Source organism: Poecile atricapillus, chromosome 7, assembly GCF_030490865.1.
Source record: "Poecile atricapillus isolate bPoeAtr1 chromosome 7, bPoeAtr1.hap1, whole genome shotgun sequence".
NCBI lineage: Eukaryota > Metazoa > Chordata > Aves > Passeriformes > Paridae > Poecile > Poecile atricapillus.
This window is the reverse complement of record NC_081255.1, coordinates 11,637,349-11,659,126: the sequence shown is the minus strand read 5'-3', so window position 1 is coordinate 11,659,126 and position 21,778 is coordinate 11,637,349. Positions and strand designations below refer to the sequence as shown.

Below are 21,778 nucleotides of genomic sequence, written 5' to 3'. Positions count from 1 at the left end.
GGTAGCAAAGGAGTCCTCACTGCTAGATTCAGCATAGCACATCTTGTAGTCCTGATTTTCCAGTAGATATGCCCACATTTTTATACCTGTTAAAATGATAGCTGTGAAAATTAACTTTTTGTCTTAGGTCCAGATTATGAGTCAACTGAGGACATTATGAAAGCTGTCTTTGCAGAAGGATCAGGAAGGTATGAAGTCTTTCAGGTAAAGATTTTCTGCTTTCCTTAGTATTTTATCTCAGGGCACTGAGAGTGTGGTTGCAACTTGGCTTCTGAGGATGTTTGAGTTAAGTTCTTTCAAACCTGAGAATGAGAAAGGACTGAAAAAGAGGAGATAAGAAAAGGCAGTCTAAGTTAAGTTGGCAGATTTTACACAGATGGTACAGCAGGGCTCTTCCTGTCAATACAATGCTAAGTGTCTGTGAAAAACTCAGAGGGGTTTGATATACCAGCCATGTGGTACCACTCTGGCTACGAAAGCTGGCTTGTGTATTAGGAGTTGTGTCATTTGAGGGAAGAATGCAGCTCAAAGCACCAATTTACTGGAGATTTATTTAGAAGGAGAAATCAGAAACTCTCCTATTCATTGGTAACTGCTTGGTTGTACTTCAAAAGCAGATGAGAATTGCTTTTGCAACTCACTTTTGCTTTCACACAGTGTAGCTGCAGCCGTTCCTGAATGATGGACAAAGCATTTCATTTTCATTCCAGAACTCATTTTGTGTTAACCTCATGTTCACAAAATGAAAAATAACTTTATCAAATTCAGGGATTTAGATTTTTATTTGATGTGACAAGCAACAACAACAGCAACAACAACAAAAACCTAAGCAATGCCTGGAGTGTTGTTGTGGGTTTGCTGGTATTCAGATAAAGCAGAGTAGAGTCTGTCTGCAGATTTTCAGAAAAAAAAAGCTAACAGCTTCTTGCATTTCAAAAGCCCAAAGGCAGTCAATCCTGTTGGAAATTGTGTATGAAACATAAACAAGTATTAGTTCTAAATGCAAAGTTTGGGAAGCATATTTGGAATATATTATGGGCTGTATATTGTTACCTTTGTGTGACTGCCCATTCCACATTCCTCCTGAAAGTCGGAAGGACTGGGCTCCTGATGGTGTACTGCTCCACTAATTTTTTATTTTTGGGTCCACTTCTTCTCTCAATTGTTACTGAAAGACTGGGAACAAAGCAGCAACAGACCCCACCACACAACTCTGAAGAAGAAAGGTACAGCATGGCCTACAAAGAATCTACTAAACTTGGTTGCAAGGCTTCTTCTGTTAGGTCTGTTACCTGTTTTTAATTGTTAAGTCCTAAACTACTCAGTTTCATGGATAAGACAGAGTAGAGATGTACTCGGCCACGTACCGCTTACACAATACTCATTTGCCAAGTTTGTTTTCCAACTGTGTATAATTCTGTGAATAACTCAACTAAATTGTGGTACTCTGCCTTGAAATGTGCTTTAGGAGTTGTAATTACAGCAGAAAGTTCTGTCCTGCCTACAGACCTCAGCTTAGTTCCATCCTTGCATTGACTCCACATTTGGTAATACACAGCTGTATGGAGACAGCAGTGTTCTGTTCACTGTTGCTCTTGACAAAATAACCTGTTAATATGGTAGCACCTGTTTAGCAATGAGTAGGATTATGTACTTAAAATGTTCAGCTGAATAATACATACAAACATCTGACATTTGGCCCGCTCTGAGAATAGGTGACATGCTTATTTAACAATTTCAAAAATGTTAAAACAGTGAGGTAGAAATTAAACTGTTATTTTAAAATATTTGTATCTAACTTACTGATTAACTCCTATTCTACATTTCCCCTTGGCATATTCATACTGGGGGTCAGAGTAGCTGTACTTGAACAATATACTGAACATTGTTGACATTTCAGCCTAATTAGTTGCATCCTATTTTGTGATTTGTCTTTGGTCCTTTGGGTTGCTGGCCTAGGATTTTTTTTAACTTTTTTTTTTATGCTCATCATTGTCTCATTCTAAATGTCAACAGACCAGTATTTGTGTAATTGTTTTTTTCCCCGTACTTCTTTTCTCCCTAATGTCAGAAAATTTGACAAGCGATTTTTGCATCTCAGGCAGGCTACACAAGAAAAATACATCCCAGGACTGCATGACAAACAAAAACTAATCCAGTCTGTGCAGGTCTTGATTGCAGCCACATATTTTTCTGGCCAGTAGTCACTGTAACACATAGTTCTGAACCAGAATGATCTTCTCTGGGACTGGTTTAATCATTTGTGCCAACATTGGGCCACCCCAAAAGGCAGATCTGCATCTTCTCTGTTGGGCTCATTTCTCAAGCAAAAACCGGCTGGAGCTTCCTTCTCCCTGGGGTCAGGTTTATCACAGCTGTCTGTGATTCTGCCATGGATCCCGCTGGAAGAAAATGCTTGGCACTAGGCAGGTTCAACTGGGCATTGAGGTTTTATACATTCCAGATGGAAAGTCTCAAACTGTTGGTTTGCTTTCAATGACCCTCACTTGTGCCCACGGGAGTGTTTAAATGTCTGAAAGAGCTGCAGTCACTGACACAGGAGTATGCACTGCCAGAACCTGAGGGAGAGGAGCAGTGCACCTGTTGCTTTTCTGGCTTGCTTTTTTTCCTACTTTGTCACTGGGATCTAGGTCAAGGTAGCTCCATTTGTGGGTGTTTCTAGGTTGTTCTAGCCAAGGTGTGAAGAACTGTTCCCACAGTGGTGCTGCAGGCAGCCAGGAAGGAGAGCCTGACGCTTTCTCCTCCAAAATAAGCCTGGACCCCTGGCTGGTCCTAAAGTGGCTGTGGTACAGGGTACCCTGTCTCACTGGATGGCCACAGCTTGTTATATGGGCATCCTCTCCCTGCTTTCTGAGGAGGGATCAGAAGAAGTTAAGGCTGCATTTATTTGTTTAAACTGTTCTGTCCTTGGAGCAAAAATACTTGGAAACACTCCTCACATCTTCCCTGAAGATTTACACTTCCCTAATTTGCTCAACAACTGTGCACTTACCTAGGGATAACACTGCAACTCCTGTGTGCCAGCTGTGTGGGAGACGCTCAGTTGTTTATCTGTGGGGCAGAAAGTTCTGTAGCCTGAGGCTGCCCCATGGCCTGGCTGCCTGGGCACTGCAAACGTGCAGCAGTGCAGGGGCTGCTGGCACAGGTGACAATGGCCACAGCCAGCATGGTCACATTGCCTTAGGATGGCCCTGCACAACCCTTCCCTCCCATTCCTCCCCTGCTGCTGCTCCTGCTGAATCTCTGCTGCCAAGAAGGGTTAGCGCAGGTGCCAAGTGAAACTGAGTGGGTTTAAATTGGAAACACACATTTTTGTCAGCACTGGTTATTACAGTACATGCCAGTGGAAATTGCACTTTTGCTGGAACTACAGGTGGAACCTGAAAGGTCACACACAATATTGAGCTGGGGAGAAGGGCATACTTCAAATGGTGCCATGAGGAGCATGGAACCAGATGAAGGCCTGTGTGGCTTTTCTCTGATCAGAAAAGATGATTTAAAGCCGTGATTTGGACATGCCCGTCTCTGTGGTGCTTGACAATGTTAGATGGATTGCTGGGGAAGGAACTGCTTTGTGGAATGTCTCTGGGGAAGGAAAAATCATGGCCTGATAAAATCAGAAATTAAAAGCAACATTTGTGAAACCAAGTCAAAAAACAGCAAAGTTGCTCAAATTGGTTGCAATATAAAATCTCCCAATACATTTTTACCCAATAAATACAATTTGAAAGAATGTAAACTCAGGAAATGCATGACCTAATTGAGACCTCTGCCTGGCCTTCAGTACCTCACCTTTGCCTTAATTTATAATTTATGCTCCAGCTTTTTGCTGTGCAAGAGGTCTTCACACCTCATGGCATGCATTATAGATGGAGGAGTTTAGGTTAAAACATGTTTTACTGTGAGGATTGGGATACTGCCCACTCTCCACATCAAATTCATGTGTGCAATTTAAACAAGACCTCACTCTGCTCCCAATAAATGCACACCAGATGTATCTTTTATAAATGTTAGGTTTTGCAGCATCTTGACACATGCCAGTAGTTTGAAGGCTGTGCATGCTTCAGTGGGGCATGAAAGCCCCATCCATTCATTCAACTGTGACATCTTGCAATAGGCGAATTTCTAGTGGTGTCAGCTATTCACTGCTCAACTTCATTGAGTTACAATGCCTAATCTGATGCTCTTTTTTTGAATTGTTTTCAGAGGTGTCAGTTTTCTTTAGCTGAGAGGTGATTGAATAGCACAGGAAAAAGGAACTTGGCCAAAATCCTCTGATCTGTGATTCCTAATGTTATGTGACATTACACATGTAAAGGTTTGTCCTGAAGTGAGACTTAGGGCTTATGTTAAATAAAACATAGCACAGACATTCGGGGCTGGGAAAAAGACTTTGCTGTCTCTTATCTGGAGACAAGATTTCTACTGTGGGACTGTATTTATTATGGATGTTTTAAAAGTGTGTCAACTACTTATTTAATACTGTAAATAAGATTAATTTTATTATTAATTAGCATCTGTCCGAACAATAATCACTAGCCAGATGTAGACAATGACAGAAATAATCACTGGCCAGAAACTTGGATAGGCAGCAAAGGATGGTGCAGACTGCAGTGCTGAGGCTGGCAGCCCTCACTGTTCATCTCATTCCCAAGCATGGAAAATGTTTCTTGATCACTTGATTTCTAATGGCAAACTTGACTTCTTAAACTGTAAATATAGTTCTGATCCAGGGATAATTTCCTTTGTAATTGCATAATGAAGGAATCCCATAAAGTAAAAACAATATAGGATTCGATATAATCCTTATTTATTGGTCATTTTGATCCTGTACAGAGCAAAAGAGTAATATGAATACAGCATCTAAACTATGAACATATTATGTACATATAGAGAAGGAATGTTAATGTTACATAAAACAGAGAAGGCACATAATGCAAGGTAATGCTCACTGTTTCACAGGTTGGATGCCACCTTTTCCAAGGAACCATGAAAGGGGGTAAGTTGCTTCATCCTTCCCCTGCCTCTGAGTACCTTTGGAGGTTTGGTGCAGAGCAGACTGTATGCTCTAACTTAGCACCCTCTCTTTGTTTGTGAAGGCTATTCGACATGAAGAGAAGGTTAAATATGTAAGGCTTGGGAGTATATTGAGCTTTTTTTTTTTTCCTTTAATGGATAGATTGCAAGTGATCATGAATAATATACTTCAAGCTTTTTAGTCAAATAGTAAGAGAGATTAAACAAATGGAATTCTGAAATATTTTAAGACTTTCATGTGGAGATCCTGCCAGAGTAGTAGAGGTTGCCAGTACTTTTTTGGGAACCAGAAGCCAAGTTCAATATTTTTTCTTATAGCAGCACACCTGCTCTCCACAACTCCTAGATGTTATTGCTCCTCCCTGAATGTCTGTGCTTCTATACATTCTATTAAACCCCTGGGCTAAGAAGCAGAAAATGCCTTGGCGTCTTCTATCTCAGTCTTAATCTATGGGTTAAATTTCATCAGGGATGTTATTAGAGACTCTTTAAAATGTATTCTCTTTTGTTTTAGCTGTTGTTCCCTGGCTGAGACATGGGCCAGAAGGGTCAGTCTTCCTAACCATGCATATTATGGTGGCTATAGCATGTTCATGAAGTGAAAGCTTTGTGCCTCTCCAGGCTGCCAATAGATTTTCAGGAAGTGTGTTTGGAAATGACACTTGTTGCCTTCTAGGCCTCTTTTTTTTTTTTTTTTTTTTTTTTTTGTTGCTTATAAGATCATAGAGTTTTGAATATTTCACATTTTAATCCCTATTTGAAGTAAAACATGCTCCCTGCGAGTTACCCTACAAAGATCTGCTTCAATAGGTAATTCTCATTCCTGACTCACCATCATCCTCCCACTGTTTCTTTTGGCCTCACTGCTGTGAAAGTCCAGCTTCCACCTTGCTGCGATCCAGCTTTTGCCTCCACCTCCCTCAAGTGCCATTTACTTTCATTTCCTTTTCTTCTCTCATTTTTCTGTGAATTTCCACCACTCTTACTTTTATCACTTCCTCTCCACCAAGGCTGACAGCAATCTCAACTTACTCTAATCTTAGTTTAAAGGTTTTTTCCCCTGCCTTCTGTCTCCTTGACTTACTTTCTACAAACCACACTTGTATTTCACTGTGAGATTTTTCTCTTTGTTGTGCTTTTATGGATGTCTTTTTAATTCTCTAGGAGCATATTCCTCCTGAACTCTCTTTGGTCTGTATGAAAAGTCTTCAGGCTTTCATCTTCTCTGCCTCTTCTTTCCTCTGCACACGCTCCTGGGTATCTTGCTCAGCCCTAAAGATTCTCTCTGTGGCAACACTTTCTGGAATATTTTATTACATCTCTACAGATTGTTTTTCAACTGTCTCCCAAATTTCATCCAGAAAGTCAAACCATAGAGAAGAGCAGATTTACTTTTCAGCTACTTCCTTATTCTTATTCTTTCCTTGTGCTTTCCTTCAAGTTAGTTCTCCTTGCAAACTGACTCCATCTTCAGCTGCTTTCTCCCTTTTGTCCTTTCTCCTTGGATAAGGTAATAATTCAGCCTGGAAGGGATCTGCTGATGTCATCTAGTTAAACCTCCTGCTCAAATAAAGGCAGACTTCAAAGTTAGATCTTTATTATAACCATTCTACTGCTATTTCTGATATCAGCTAATTTCTCTTTTTCTTTCTCCATCTCTGCTATTCCCTGAGATCTCTATCAATTCTCTCAGTTGAGCTCATTGACCACAAAATCGAGAGCATAATGCAGGTGTGTGGAAGCATCTTCTTTGCATCCACTTTGTTAGTCCAGTGCTGCTTCTGCTGCTTGAGCCTAATTCATTCTTCCAGATTTGTCCTGGTGTTCAGAGCTTGCTGTCCCCAAGATTTTCCCAGCCTTCTCTTCCTCACTCACTTACTGCTTGTCCCCTTGTTATCACAGTCTCCCATGTGGAGACTTGGCCACTTTCTTGGCATGGTTTGTTTTTCTTGTGAGTGAGGCAAAAAAAAAAAAAAGCCATGATTTGAAAAGATCCGGTGAAAAGAATTTCTGCTCTCTCTCATCATAATTTTAGTAACTTATTTTTCCACTCAGTTTTCTTTTGAACTCTCTGAATTTAGACTGCAGCTGTACAACAGCAGTTGCATTCAAAATAATAAGCTTCAGTAGTAAAGCTGTAAATTTGGCCGGAATAAAATCTGTCATGCATTTTTGCTGTGACTACATTCCTCTAACTCAGCTTGAATCCAACCATCCACTCACATTTTCTGTAGTGCCTTGTTTTGAAAGATATTGGTGCGGACTTCAAAAAGTCCTGAATGTGCTTACTATCATAGTTGCTGCTAATCATCTAATATAATAATAAATGTGAGTGACATTGATCTTCAATAATCCCTTAAGGGGTCATCCAGAATTAATTATTATTTATTCAATTAATGATCATTAATTGAAAAGATTAGTTAAACTCTTGGATACTGAGTGTGCGTACTCTGTTATGCAACTCCTGGAATAATCTGGGGGTTGATGTTGGGATGTTTCACTGCTGTGGGCACATGCAAGCTGAAGTGCAGAAAGAAATGCCTTCATGGCCTTTCCACTCTGTTGCCTCCTTATTGTGGATTCAGTTTGTGTGGGAGCAATGTTTGTGATTTAATTACTTGACTACATCTGAGAATTGACTGCATGAGTTACAGTTAAATTTTGCCTCTACATTCCAAAAACCCCTTTGACCTGGGAACATTTTTGGCACAAAGAATCATACAATCGTTAAGGCTGGAAAATACCTTTAAGATATCATTAAGTCCAACTGTTAACTTGCATTTTCAAATGTCTATTTCATTACAACATTTCTTTGTATCAAATGTTTGTTTCATTGCATTACATGTCAATGTGATTTTTATTACATCTATGTAATTGTCTGTTTCATTACAAGATTTCTTCCAAGCTTCTCCATTACATTTCATGCATTTGTTTCTTTTTTGACACAGCAACCCTTTTGCTGCTGAGGTTTATGAGGTAGTTAAATAGGATTATCCCTGTTTTAAAAGAGGAAACTTGAGGCATAACAATTTATTTGCCCATGATCTTATGAGAAGTCTGAGTTCCAGGAGAAGCACCAAGTTTGGCCTAATTATTTTCAAGCCAATGTTCTACCTGTAGGCCACTTCTGCCTCTTTCCTGGTATTTTCCATGAGCTTTAGGAAACATTTCTTTTGGCATCTTTCATTTTGGCAGCCAATGTACGTTTGCAATGTGAGAAGCAATAATTTTCTAAAAGGGATGATTGGGTAATATTGTAATAGGAGAAAGGCAGTAGTGTGGATGCACACAACTTGTTTAGGATATTTAGATTTCATATCTCCTAACAGGTCAGGTTGTGACCACTGGGTATTTTATGCCACAGTCTTTTATCTTAAGAGAAATATGTGCTTGTGGAAAATTTCTTTCACCTTCATTTCAGTAGAAGGTGGAGGAACAGGAAGTGAAACAAAAGAACTAGAAGGAAGAAAAACAAATTTGAAGCATCTAGTTCTAGTACTAAACCCTTCGATAAAAGAATTACAATGTCTTTATTGTACAGGCTTAGCTGATTTGTCTGCATCATCTTCTGCAGCAGTGATTGCTAGGCAGCCAAAGGAGAGTGCAAAAGGAGAAGCTGTTATCCGTGTGGTGTCCAGGACAGGCAGTTACCTTTATTCCAGGAGCCATTACTGTCCATAATGCCTACTGCTGATTATCAAGGCTGGAGTTTCCAGTGCAAATAAAAATTGTCCTTGGATGGGCTGGTCATCAGCAATGATAAATGTCATTTGTTCACTACTGAACTTAAAAGGAAAGCAGTGACAAAATTGTTGTAATATTTATCAGAAGGAAAATGAATATATCTTACATATGTTCAGTGTCCCCTTTCAGCCATGTCTGAGGATGGAGGAGTGGCTTTGCTTTCTTCTAGATCAGTCTTTCCACAGGTGGTGGCTGCACCATGTTCCACATCTCTACCCGGGACCCTTCCTTCTCCTGGCGGCTGGGGCTGTAGGTGCCCTGTGTCGCCCGTTTGCTGGCAGTGACAGCGGAGACCACCATGGCCAAGGACAGCACCACCAGCAGGGCCAGCGTCACCAAGCCAATGGCTGTGAATATGCTCGAGATCAAGTCAGCTGCCAGCTGCAAGGATGGAAATAATTGCAGTGTCATTGCCACCAAGAGAAGACTGAGACACACTTGGGCTGCCCCGGAGGGAAAACAGAAAGCAATCTATGAATCGGGCTTTACATAGGTGAGTTACTGCTGAAGCACCATTTATTGTAGGGAACTACATTAACCCCTCCATTCTGATCTTTGGACTCTTCAGAATATGACTGGATGGTTAGTGTTCAAGGCAGATTAATTTCTTGTAAGGACACATTTCTTTTGACAGCTTCCTTACCTTGAAAATAACCTGCAAGTTAATATGTCTGTGGGCTGCAGTAGTAATTCAGCAATTATTTAATCCTTCAATAAAAATTCATTATTCCTAGTTTGCTTGTGAGCATGTTATTGCTGGTCTTTGCTACTGCAAGTTAAACATGAGTTAGTTTGAACATATATTGAGCTATATTTCTGTTTATCTTGCTGGAGGAGTGAAATTTATATGAATATTTATATATATATATATATACACTTACATATATAGAAATATTGCTTACAATAAATATTGTAAAATGTAGTATTTCTACGGACATTCCTACCAGTAAACTTTTCTACCAGTATGTTTGCATGAAATAAACGTATAGAGGCTGCACGAGAGTGCATAATCAGTATATTTTCACAGGTAAATTTTAAAATATTAATGCAGATCTTCCACATATAAACTTCATAGGTTCATCTACAGAAACATAAGCAGTACAGTACAGGATGAATGTAAAGATGCTCTGATTTTTTGTTTTTTTTTCAGTTTTCATGTGGCACTGGGAAATGTAATAATGTCAGAAGGCAGTGTACACATAAACCAATCTGTCAGCTGGAAAGGCTTCAGACCAGAGAAATTTTATAGATGGTAGATGAATGTTTTGTAAACATCTATGTATGCACTTTCATGTGTAAAAAATGCTTATGGTGAGGAGAGCAATGAAGTGATGTGGTTAGTGTGGAAAAGTGGTCACTATGGACAGAATGACCCTAGCAGGAATTGAACTTCTGGGCAGATTCTGCCATCCATCATCTTTTGATTTGTATTACAAGTGACAGCTGAACTGCCTGAGATGAATGCGTGCTTGAGGCTGAACTTTCAAATCCCCAAATATTTAGAAACAGAAAACAGTAGGTCAGAGCTTGTTTCCCAGTTAGATGCTCCATGTTGCAGGATATTTTAGTGACCTGCTTACTCGTCATTTCTAAGGAAGGGCAGTCACAGTCCAGAGCATGAGGATGATTTTGCACTCAGTGATGGATGCACTGGAAGTGGATGCTCTGTGTGTGCCTCCCCTGGACTTGCGCCTTTGCCGGAGAGCAACAATGCCAGAGGGAAAACGTTAAAACAATCCTGTCTTTTTTTTTCCTCTCTCCATTTCCACACTGATGTAAAAGGTCCTGCTATAATAGTAAAAACAATTTTGGCTCAGGGGTTCTCTCCAGGGGATAAATGATTGACTAGGATATTTTCCTCTGTCCTTGATGGCTAAATATATGGTCCCTGTGATTTTAAATACATTTTTCCCAATAGAAATAATATAATGCAGATGTCAGACCAAATGACTACTACTCTAAAACAAGGTGGCACTAAGCATGTTGGTCTATTAAATTGTATTGTATTGGAAAGGTTATTTCATCTTTGGATAGTATTACAGATATATTTGAGATCCTAGTTTTGCTCTGTACTCTGTTGAACTATATGACCCTTGTTCCTCTTGTCTCAGAGAGGCAGCAAATTTTTAATGGAATTTTTGTTCTCAGAAGCTCTCTTTTGTTTTCATTGCCTGCTCTGGGAAAATAAGGACTAAGATAGTCCAGGTTAACTCTGATCCTAGGGTTGAACAAGCCATTTGCAAGAGAAATTCACTACCACAGGCAAATGGATGCCATGGCCTCTCCTCTGGTATGTGAAATTTCTGAATACAGTCTCCAGTTTTCCAATCCATACTCTTTCCATTCCTGTTCCAAGCATGTCTCTCTGTAGCGTTCCATTCATGATAACCTTCAAATTAATTTGATATCTTAAAGAAGAACTTTTTGCAAAGAATTGGGGTTAAGAAAAACCTTGTAACTTGCTAAAATGGAGTCACACATCTCAATGTCATTTTCAAATTAAAATCATCATAACAGGGATTTGGTTTTTTTCCAATAGTTACTTATTAGAGAAACCTTACCCATCCTGAGCCAGTATGTAAAAGAAGTTACCCCAGTGCTTAATATCTGCAGAGCTGGGGGTTTACCATGATCAGATTCATTAGCTAACTTTATTTCTATGTCTATATTGCTTTTAATTTCTAAATGTGAAAAAAAGGCCTTAACTTCATCTGTTTAGGTGGATTCTATTGATCAAAACCCCCTGATGTTCCAGTGGTGTCCCTTGGTTTATTAGCCCACAACTCCTGCCAAAGTTTCCAGTATGAGGTAGCCCTTTAGCAGTTGCACTGAACTGGTAACAAGAGTTGCCAGAAGGCTCTACAGTCTGGTCCCATCAAAATCAACTGCTTATTTAGTAATTAATGGCTGAATAGTTAAATTAATTTGGGAAATCATCTGGCTGATCTGGGAAAAACTATCTGAAAAGCTCTGTCCCCTGTCATCTCAGAGTCTGTTCAATGCATGTTTGGTGATGATGATAGACTGAAATAATTGTAGCTAGTGATTCCAAAAATAAAAGGATCGAGTAGCATTTTTAGTAACATCAGTGCTGCTGAAATAGTGGAAAAGTGGCTTTCTGTCACTGACCATACTGTGTACTTTGCATAATGTAAGGGAGTGGTCACTGAAAATGCAGTTTGAAATTAAAAGTCCCATATCAGTGCTTCAGGCTTTTCTGGCAAGTCCTTGCTGGTGCTTTCACCATAGATGGGTCTGTCTGTGAACCTCTGGGATGTTTCAAAGTGCCCTGGGGCTGCTCACACGTGTAGCTGCTCATCTCAGTACTCCATCTGTGTCTCAGATCCCCTGGCTGTGGGTCTGGGGCATCCTAAGGGACTAGACCACCACACTCTAATATCACTTGTCAGCTTCATACCACACTTCCCTTCCTCACGTTTGGGAGGTGCTCCTGGAGGTGTTCCTGGAGGTGTTCCTGGAGCTGTTCTTGGAGGTGTTTGGGAGGTGCTCCTGGAGGTGTTTGGGAGGTGCTCCTGGAGGTGTTTGGGAGGTGTTCCTGGAGGTGTTCCTGGAGGTGTTCCTGGAGGTGTTCCTGGAGGTGCTCCTGGAGGCGTTCCTGGAGGTGCTCCTGGAGGTGTTCCTGGAGGTGTTCCTGGAGGTGTCTGTGGGCTGGGCGAGCTGTGACAGGCTCTGGAGGCAGGAGCTGCCCACCTCTGTGCCTGGGCAGAAAGGATTAACCCGTCTTCATTTCAGCACTCGCTCAGAATGTGCCTGGTTCTGGATGCGTCTCCAGACAGAGACATCAACGCAGGCTTTAAACCACCAGGACTGACAAACCCTGGAGACTTCCCTTCCCTGCCACTTGTGGGGATTTCTGGGAATTCTGCAGTTGCTCATGGGCGCTGCAGCTTTTGCCAGCAAAGTCTCCAGATCCTGAGTCCTGATACCACTCACAGGGTTATCAATTCATTCCCGGTAAGTTTACTGCCTCCAAATAAAAAAACATTTGCTGTGGTAACGATTGGCTTTAGTAGTCCTAATCCATGTCAGAATTACTTTGAAAGGTTTAGGGGCGTATAGGGACAACAGTGAGCAGCCAGAGAAAAGCCATTTACTTGATTAAAAGGTCCATAGATATGCTGAGTTTATTTCACAGAGGATTTACAGCCATCTTATTGAAACTTTGGCAGGCTGAATTCAAATAAGAATCTGAGTAGTTCAAGGAGGCATCCAGTCAGGCACACGCAAATCTGTTATGAGATGATGGGATGAGCCTCCCAGGCTGTGAGGCTACAGTTTATTCTCCACAGCAATAAAGTGGCCATAAATCTACGGATTGACTGTATATAAGTACATTAAATAAAAGTACATTAAATGAGTGGCGTGTGAAGTCCCTTTTTCTGTGATTTTTCACCTTAGCAAACTGTGACCTATTGCTCTCCCTCACATCACCTGCAAAATGTACCTGCTCTGTTTGTGCTAAACACCAGCCACCATGTCCCAAGAGCTGTTGGGCTGTTGAGGAGTAGTAGTAGTAGTAGCAGTAGTAGTAGCAGTAGTAGTAGTAGTAGTAGTAGTAGTAATAATCTGGTTGGGGCTCATTTAAGGAGCACAGACTTATGTCAAGCCAACCACTTCATAGGCCATTGGAAAAGGCAAACTATTTTTAAGATTCTGTAAACAATACCTATTTTCTTTAACTGTTTTATCCTTTAGTGGTTTATCCTGGTTTCCTGCTTCATGCTGTTGTCCATGTGGCCACTGATTTTTGATTCTGTCTATACACAGTTATTTTTCAGGTCCTTGAATAATTCACTCCTTGCTGCTTTGCTATCTGTGGCAACCAAGAAAGCAGCACTTAGTGCACTTTAGCTGATTTTCCACTGTTTATCATCAGTGAGACCACCAAATCCTTTTCCTTCTGCACACCTCAGAACTCATCAGTTCATCTTGTGGGCTTCAAAAATGGCAGTTGCATTGTGTAGACGTTCTTCTTGTCCCCTGAAGTGATTTCTGAAACATGCAGTATTTGCTGTACTGTAAACCTGATGCCTAACAAGTTTCAGGTTTAAGTGTTTGAATTCTCTCAGATTGAGAAGCAGAAAGTAAGAGATTAAAACAGACATAGGAAGACTGCTGCAAGGCTTTTATCTAGTTTTGCTCCTTTTATGAGTAAGGAAAAGGACAGTTGGTAGGACTGGATTCAGCTGTGGAGCCTTGAATGTGTGAAGAAGGTCTCAGTGGCCTGAAGGTGCCACAAATTGGCTCTGGTGCCTTCTGTATTCAAGGCAACACCCCAAAGTAGCATCACTGCTTTTTTCTCCACATTTTAGGAACTTCTCCCGCTGCCCCATGTTCACTGGGAGGAGGCTATCCTGTTGCCCCTCATGTCCCTCTGTAGCCCTCTGAAAATATATCTGAATTACATCAGGAGCTGTAGATCCTCTTGAACTTCCAACATTCTATTGCTTTTTCTGCCATCAGCCTCTGAGTTATTTTCCTTATAGCTGCAGGGAAATACAACCCCACTTCCTAGAGGGCCTGAATGAGACTCTGAGTCCTGTACCTGCCCCTGTGGACATTACTGAAGAAAAACTTAGGTGTCTAATTCTGATGTGTGCAGAATATCCACGGTATTTAGGCAGTTCATCTTGAAGAAGAAAGATTTTAAGTAATCTTTTAGATTTCTTTTTTTGTTTTCTTGTGGGTGTTGTCTGAATATTTTCTTGAAATGTCTCTGAAGAAATTATGTTCACTACAATCTCTTTATAATATATGCTTTTTATGTAATGTAGTTTGAATAATTTGTCTTAGTTGACACCTGACAGTTTTAATTGATTCCTTCCTTAAAAATGCCAACTTTTAGTTTTCTGACAGTTCTTAAAATTAAGGAAAAAGCATAGAGAGAATTCATGTTAGCTGCTATAATGATAAATTGGTCATCTGGCTTGACCAGTTATAGATCAGAAAAGTGCAATCTTTAATATGAAGGAAGAATTATGTCTGTGGCAGTCTGTGAGAAAATGAAGAAGATGGAGATGATTGAAGTCTAAGATTTAGCTGGGCTTGCAAAGAAAGCACCTCATTAAGAAATTCTGACAGCCTCCCTCCTGGCACATGAAGTTGCACTGTTGTGACACTACAGAAGTTAATGAGGAAGTTTGTTCTAATTATAGCAGAGCAAGAAATTGGAGATTGGAGACGGAGCTCTCTGAAGCGTTGCAACTAAATTGTAAAGCAGACTTCAGTGAAACAAAGGTGTTGTTCACATTAGTCTTGATCTCCCAGTCAGATCAGCTTACCCAGACCTCCTCCTCCCCACACTGGGCTGCAGGACCATTCCCTGTTTAAAGGAATGCTTTAAACATTGCTGTTTAAACAATGCTGTGTTTAAATCAGAACAATTTGCCCCCTCCTCAGTGCTGGTACATGCAGCAATGTGTGGCTCAGGTGGCCTTCTATTGGCAGTATTTGCTTTTAGGCCAAGAAGCTTTTTCGGAAGGCTCCGAAATTAACCTCCGAAGGAATTAACCTTTAAAGAACAGGCTACCTACACTAACTATAATTTCTTTAACTACTTGCAGTATTGATACCTGGTTTATATTTAATGCAAGCAGTCCAGACATGAAAACAGAGTTTAGTATGTCTGGGATGGTCTGTCTCAGGCAGAAGGAGCAATAGTCCTGGTTTTGGCCACCGTACCGTGCATGAGCTCAGCCATAGACTCAAAAGAGCCAGAAGAACATAAGCAGCCCCTTAAAATCTGCATCAGATGTTTTGCTGGATCAGTATCTCACAGGTTGTTGAATGCCTTTTAGGCAGCAGAGTGTTGGTTGCACAAAGAGAAGTGATTTGGGTGGCAGTTTGGGAGGGCAGCTCTCATTAAGCTGTGGGCTTTGAGAAGGCTCCTTGATAGCGCTTCTGCAGCAACTGCCAGTGCTAATTTTGTAAGTGCTCCAGCTCTTTTTAAGATCATCTGAGTGGTGCAGCACAGATTAAATGTGCAGCTCCAATGTGTTGTCATGAGATGCCTTTTAAAATTCTATCGACAGCCTCTGGTGTAGGAACTTCACCATCTGCTGCAATCTGAAAGGATAAGAGGGAAAAATCTATAGCTGGTGCAAATCCAGGCAAACCATGCTGAGGAGGAGTTTGTCCCATAGCTGCTATATCACAGACTAGACAAATGTTTTAGTAAAGGTGTCAGTCTCTGGGGTGCAACATCCTTTTCCAGTTTGGGAAATGCTTTGGGGCATAATACAGAATTATTTTTGTGCATGGCTGCCAGCACAGTGTATCAGGTGGTGTTTCTTCACAGGGGATAACTGCTTTGCAGCTTTGAGACAACAGATTCCATATGAGGATATCTTGATGGTGGATAAAAGCCTCATGAGACAAGCATTTTGTAGGAAGAAATGGGAGAGTTTTAAACTCAAGACTATCACTGAAAACACACTGACTTTCTGTTTTTCCCTGCATGTGGCCAGGTTGAGTTTACTGCATCCCTGTAGGTGCCACAGTAGAAATGGCACCTGGAGAGGCATTTGGAAGAACATGCAGGCTTTTTGAGGAAGTCTGCTGTCATGGGAGAGTGAGGTGGGTGTGAAGGGGTTAGGTTAAACCCCCAAACAGGAGAAGAGTAAGAAAAGATGCTGCAGTGCTGAAGATGAGGGCAGGGCAGTTTCCAAGGAAAAGAGATGGAGAGAGGTCCAGTAGACAGAGTGAAACAGTTAAAATTATGAGAAAGAAGAATGGATTTCAAAACTGCTTTCTTCATTGATTGCACAGGTGTTGGTCAGACCAGCATGTGCAGGATGATGTGACACTCAGGATGGGTCTGATGGTAATGACAGCATTTGGAGAAGAGAATAGGTAAGGAAAGGGTAATGTAGGCTATCAGCAGCTAAGTCAAGGAAGCAACTAAACCATTCCTACTGCAAACCTCTGCTTTTCTGATTTTTTTCCATGTACTTTTTATCTGTCATTCTAGATTCCAATCACTTCTGTACAAAGAAAAAAATACCAAGATGAGATATTTTGCTGAGCTATTTGCAATGTGGAAGTACTGTCTGAGTGAATACCTGCTTTTTGTTTCTCCTCACTAACGTGTTTCCTTGCACATTGTTTTCACCAGACATGATTTGCCTGTGTTAGGAACTATCAGCCTCAATTAACCTTAATGGAGTTGTGCATAATCAGACTTGTGCACAATATGGAGTTGCTCAAAACTCCACTTTTCAGTACATGATAGTTGGGGTTAAAGATCTCTTTCTTAATCAGTGATGTTAGTGGTAGGTGTTATTTTATTTCTGTAATTATTAGGTCTTTAAGAACAGTTCCAAGGATCTATCAAAGTCCAGCATCACAAAGGATGCAGCCACCTCCTGTGGGCTGTGGTCCCTGCCTGTGACCATGGGTAGCAGGCTCTGGTCCTCTTGCCCCAAGGTCCTGGTTGTCTTGCACAGGTGCAATCTGTGCTGAAACTCAGTGTTGAAATTCAGTCCTGCCCCTCCCTGCTTTCTCTGGGAATGAGAAACTGCTCTGTCCAGTGATGCATAAAAAACAGGGTCAGCTGTTTATGGCATAGCACAGACTGTTACAGTTCTTGTCCAATTTTGTAATTGCCAGGCACTTTCCATCCCTTCTTCTCTGCTAATAAGCAAAGCAAATGATCTCAAAACTGTTCCATGAAATTCTCCTCCGTTCTTGGTGCTGAGTGCCTGCAAACCAGCCATGTGCTGATACCTAGCATAACAGGATGCTGTCAAGTGGTGATGGAGTAAGGAGCGTGTGACTGTTTCACACTGTCAGACAGCAAGGTATCAAGTCAGCAGCGAGCCTTTGCTGGGAGCAGCACTTCGATTGCAGCCATCTCCTGCTTCCAACTGTAAATATTAATAGTATAAGATAGACCTTTATTGGCTACATAATACTTGCCTTAGCACGCTATGTGACACTGTCACGTTACTTCACTAATTATATTCCTCAATAAAAAACTTTCAGTGTGTTTTTCTCCTACTGGTTGCTTTTTTTTTCTAGTAGAAAGTTGATTTGAGACAACAAAAATCATTATGGTTTAGCTTCAGGACAGATTTTGGAAGAGGTGCATGTAGGTAAAGTGTAAACAAAAAAAATCTAAAAACTGCTATATTAATAATTATTCAGACTTGATTTAGACTTTTCATTTGTTAGCAGTTATTTTTTATCTTTTTTTTTTTTTTTTTTTTAAGTGTGCTTTTGGCTTGTTCATAGAACTGTGTGAGTGTGTGTCTATCTCTGAATCTTATCACCGTCCTCAGGGATTCTTGGATCAAGTACTGCATACCTAATATAGGATCTATCATTGTACCATTAATATCATTGTATTAATATCACTGGCATTCAGCAGGTCTGCATCCAAATGTGAGCTGGATGAAGCCAACTCTGATAATTGCTTTTTGGGTATTGCTGAAGATGGAAATGATTTAGAAAGTCTCTTTCTGTGTAATAGCCAACACAGCACGTGAGAGAAAGGTCTCTGAAAATGCAGTAGAAATTTCTTTTAACTTTTTACTCCATGCTTTTACCTTACTGCCACCTAAAGATAACTAACAGAAAATACGTTTTACTTCAGATTAGAGTGTTTTACCCTGATATGCTGGAAAGGAATGGCAATCCTATCAATGTCTTTCTTTTAAGAAGTATTCCTACACTTTCAGCTTTTCTTGAAGATCAAAGTTCTTGGAAATCGGAAAGAAATCTGCCGACTCAGCTCACTGAATTTACCTCTGGTCCTCCAAGGCAAGGCATACTGACTCTGAGGCCAACTCACCCTTTTTCTGGCCAGGTCTGTTAAACTCATGTGATTAACTCATATCTCCTCAACATAGGCTGAAAGTAGCATTTTCTACAGTGGTCAGGTCACCTTTATCTGCAGGTGTAAGGTATTTTTGATCCAGCCCCTCTTTGTTTCCACCTTTCTCAGATATGAGAGTGTCTGCTGTTGAGCAGGCAGCCTGAGTGGTCCCTCCTTCTCAGCACCATCCTTGATGCCTTATTTCTTATGTAGTGGTTTTCAGCTGGAGAATGCCTTTAGAGTAGCTTTTGGTCAAAGAGGGGAACTGAGGCATGAAATAGAAGCACAATTAGCCCATGACCAGTTAGGCAACCCATGGTGGAAATGGTGATTGAATTTAATCTCTTCCTTCTGTCTAAACTCTGCCTGTCAGTCACACCAGGGCAACACAGCCCTGCCCCGCTCTAATACTGCCCCTGACAGTGGCACTGGCGAGGTCTGGCTCAGGGGGTGTCCTCCAGGTTTGCCTTGCTGGGTGTTTGTACAGTTGCTAGTGCAGTGATGCAGGAAGCACTGAGCAAGAGAACTTGGGCCTGACAGGTTGTCTTTCATGGACCTGTTGCCATCAGACATTTTTATTGTATGACATTTTTTGGAGTGAAGTATGGCATTCTCTGTTGTTCAAACTGCACTATTGCATTTACACTGGTGATAAATCCCTCATATGTACCTACTATGGGTTTACAGTCTGCACTTAGACTAAACTCACATTTCTGCATCAACTGACCTGTTGTTATTTATTGGCTGAGCACCAGGACAGATGCTCTTTCCCAGGATGGACAGGCAGTGACTCCTCTCAGGCAAATACCCTTGAGTGCAGTCCTCACTGCTCTGTTCCTGAGGCTCAGCTCCCTGCCCCGTGGGACTATTACAGACTCAAGCCTGCTTTGGTTTTATATATTTTCAGGTATTGGAAGGATCTGGCTGTGCCAGCCTCATTTTTGGTAACTGCCTGAAACCAATGATGACCCATTTTGTTAAAAGTACCTGGATGTGGTCATGTTGTAGTGTTTGGAGATTGTTCATCCTCTGTCAGAGTTCCACTCTGAAGTCTCACAGACATGACATTTTGCTTGCTGTCTGTCTGTATTTTCATATCACAAATAAGCCATTTCAGTCAAATAAAAATGTGATTTCCAAAATGTATTTTTTTGGTATGGCTCTGAGTAACTCTTCTGATTGATACTTGCATCCTTCCTTAAAATATTCCCAAACTCATATGTATTAGCAAAGTAATCAGAAAATCAGATAAGTTATATATATTTTGGCAGAAGTTTCATACATTAGTGTTTTCTCCTGGAAGAATACTTCGGCTTCCTCCTTCATCAGTAGTTTTGGGAGAGGATGGAAAGAAATGATCAGAAGCTAGAAATCTTTGACTCTAAACTTTCTGTAAGTGAAATAAATTGTTTCATGTCTCTGGGTCCAGGCCAGTTGCAGTCTGAGCAGCCTGTGTTTTCCTCCAAGGCAGAGTGGGTAGCTGATACTGAATGGAAATTTAGCTTTCCTGCCCACTCGATCTAGAGAACTTCACTGTTTTAGAAATAATTGCTTAGCAGCAGGTTCTACCAATAATGCCTTAGTAGTTTTAAACTACTGTTTAAAGCATCCCAGGGTAGACTGTTGTCTCTCTCTCTCTGTCCAGTTCCTAGTGAAGAACTAGATAATAACACTTGGGCACCCTACAGGCATTAGGTCTGCCTTGAAGGATGTTACATTTTCATATGTACAGAAACCAAGCATTTTCTTTTAGCCTGAATGATGTTTGTATTTGATTAAAGAAACAATAAAATAAGAAAGGATCAAGTACAATTTTCCATGAGACACAGCATGATTCTTGTGTGCAATATTCTGATTAGTTCACAAAATGGTAGCATTTGGGATAAAAAAAGGCAAGTGACATCCCTGTATAAACTCTGTGCCTATGCTGTCATTTCACTGAGGGATTAGAGTGAACCTAGATAAAACCAGACACATGCATTAGCATTGGTGAATACAAAGTGAAATTAGCCTTGCAGAAGAGGTGGTGTTGCCAGACCCCCTCAGAGCTTAGTCTCTAGTTTGTCATTGATTTTAATTGGGAGCAGGTTTGGGTTTTCCTTTGGAGTTTATTTTGGCTTGGGTTACGGGTTTTTTTTGGGTGTTCAGTTTTTTGTGTGTGTGTACTTTTGTTTTATGTTGTTGGGGGGGTTTTGGTTGGTTGGTTGTGGTTTCTTGTGGTTTTTTGTTGGTGGTGTTCCAAGATTATCAGCTTTCAGGTGTCAGGCAGGCTGTGTTCACACTATGCATCCTGTTCCTGTATAACTGATACAAATTCAACAGGGGAGAAAATGTCTTCTTACAGGGTGATCAGGGAAGCAACTGCACCTTTAATTTACCCACAAATGGTTACTGCTTGGAGAAGAGGGAACAGAAGGTCCTGTCCCTTTGGAGATAAGAGGACAGCTTGTGATGCTTCCCCAGACAGAAAGAGAAGTATTTCCATTTATTTCTGTAATGGATAAATTAGACCCCAAAGTATTAATGTGTTTGAGAATCCCCAGAATCCCTACCCTACCATTTCACAGGGACCACCAACAATCAAAGCTGTCTCTACAGGTGCAAAATCTGTTCCCTCTAAATAGAATGTACAAAGATAGGTAAAGCTGCTGATTTTCTTGTCCTTTGAATTACAGCACTATCACATTTTTTACTTCAGTGCTTGTATTTTTTGGAAAACATGTAATTTGTTCTACCAAATCTGATTTGAATACATTTAAGGATTGTTGTGTTTGCTGCACATTTAGATTGGTAGAATGTTCCATTATTTGTGTAACAAGCTCTGCCTCTCATTTAAACAGTTCTCTCTATCAAAATAGATAAACATTCTTGATTATTTGAAGCCAAAATATTTTTTAGATTCTCAGGAACAGGAATTATTTTTATTCCTATTCAGTGTGGTAATATTCCATAAGCCTAGTAAAGTGTGTAATTTTTTTCACATGTTATCAGGAATGGAGTTTCATATCAAGAAATGAAAAACAGAAGAGAACATTAGCTCTCATGAAGCATAAAAGAAAAAAAAAAAGGCATAAAATTTAGTATCTGAACAGTACAGGCACAGAGTGCATGAATGTGTTATAAAGTGAACAATGACTGAAG

General features: G+C 40.6%; 1 protein-coding gene across 1 annotated transcript in view; it reads right to left on the bottom strand.

Annotated features, from left to right (window-relative positions):
- Window positions 1–8,094: 8,094 nt before the first annotated feature.
- The window catches only part of CRB1 (crumbs cell polarity complex component 1), a 93,871-nt gene continuing 80,187 nt past the window's right edge, over window positions 8,095–21,778 (bottom strand). Inside the window, exon 15 of the mRNA XM_058842839.1 lies at window positions 8,095–9,183. Coding sequence (XP_058698822.1) covers window positions 8,968–9,183 — 216 coding nt within the window. The 3' untranslated portion in view covers window positions 8,095–8,967. The remainder of the gene's footprint in view (window positions 9,184–21,778) is intronic.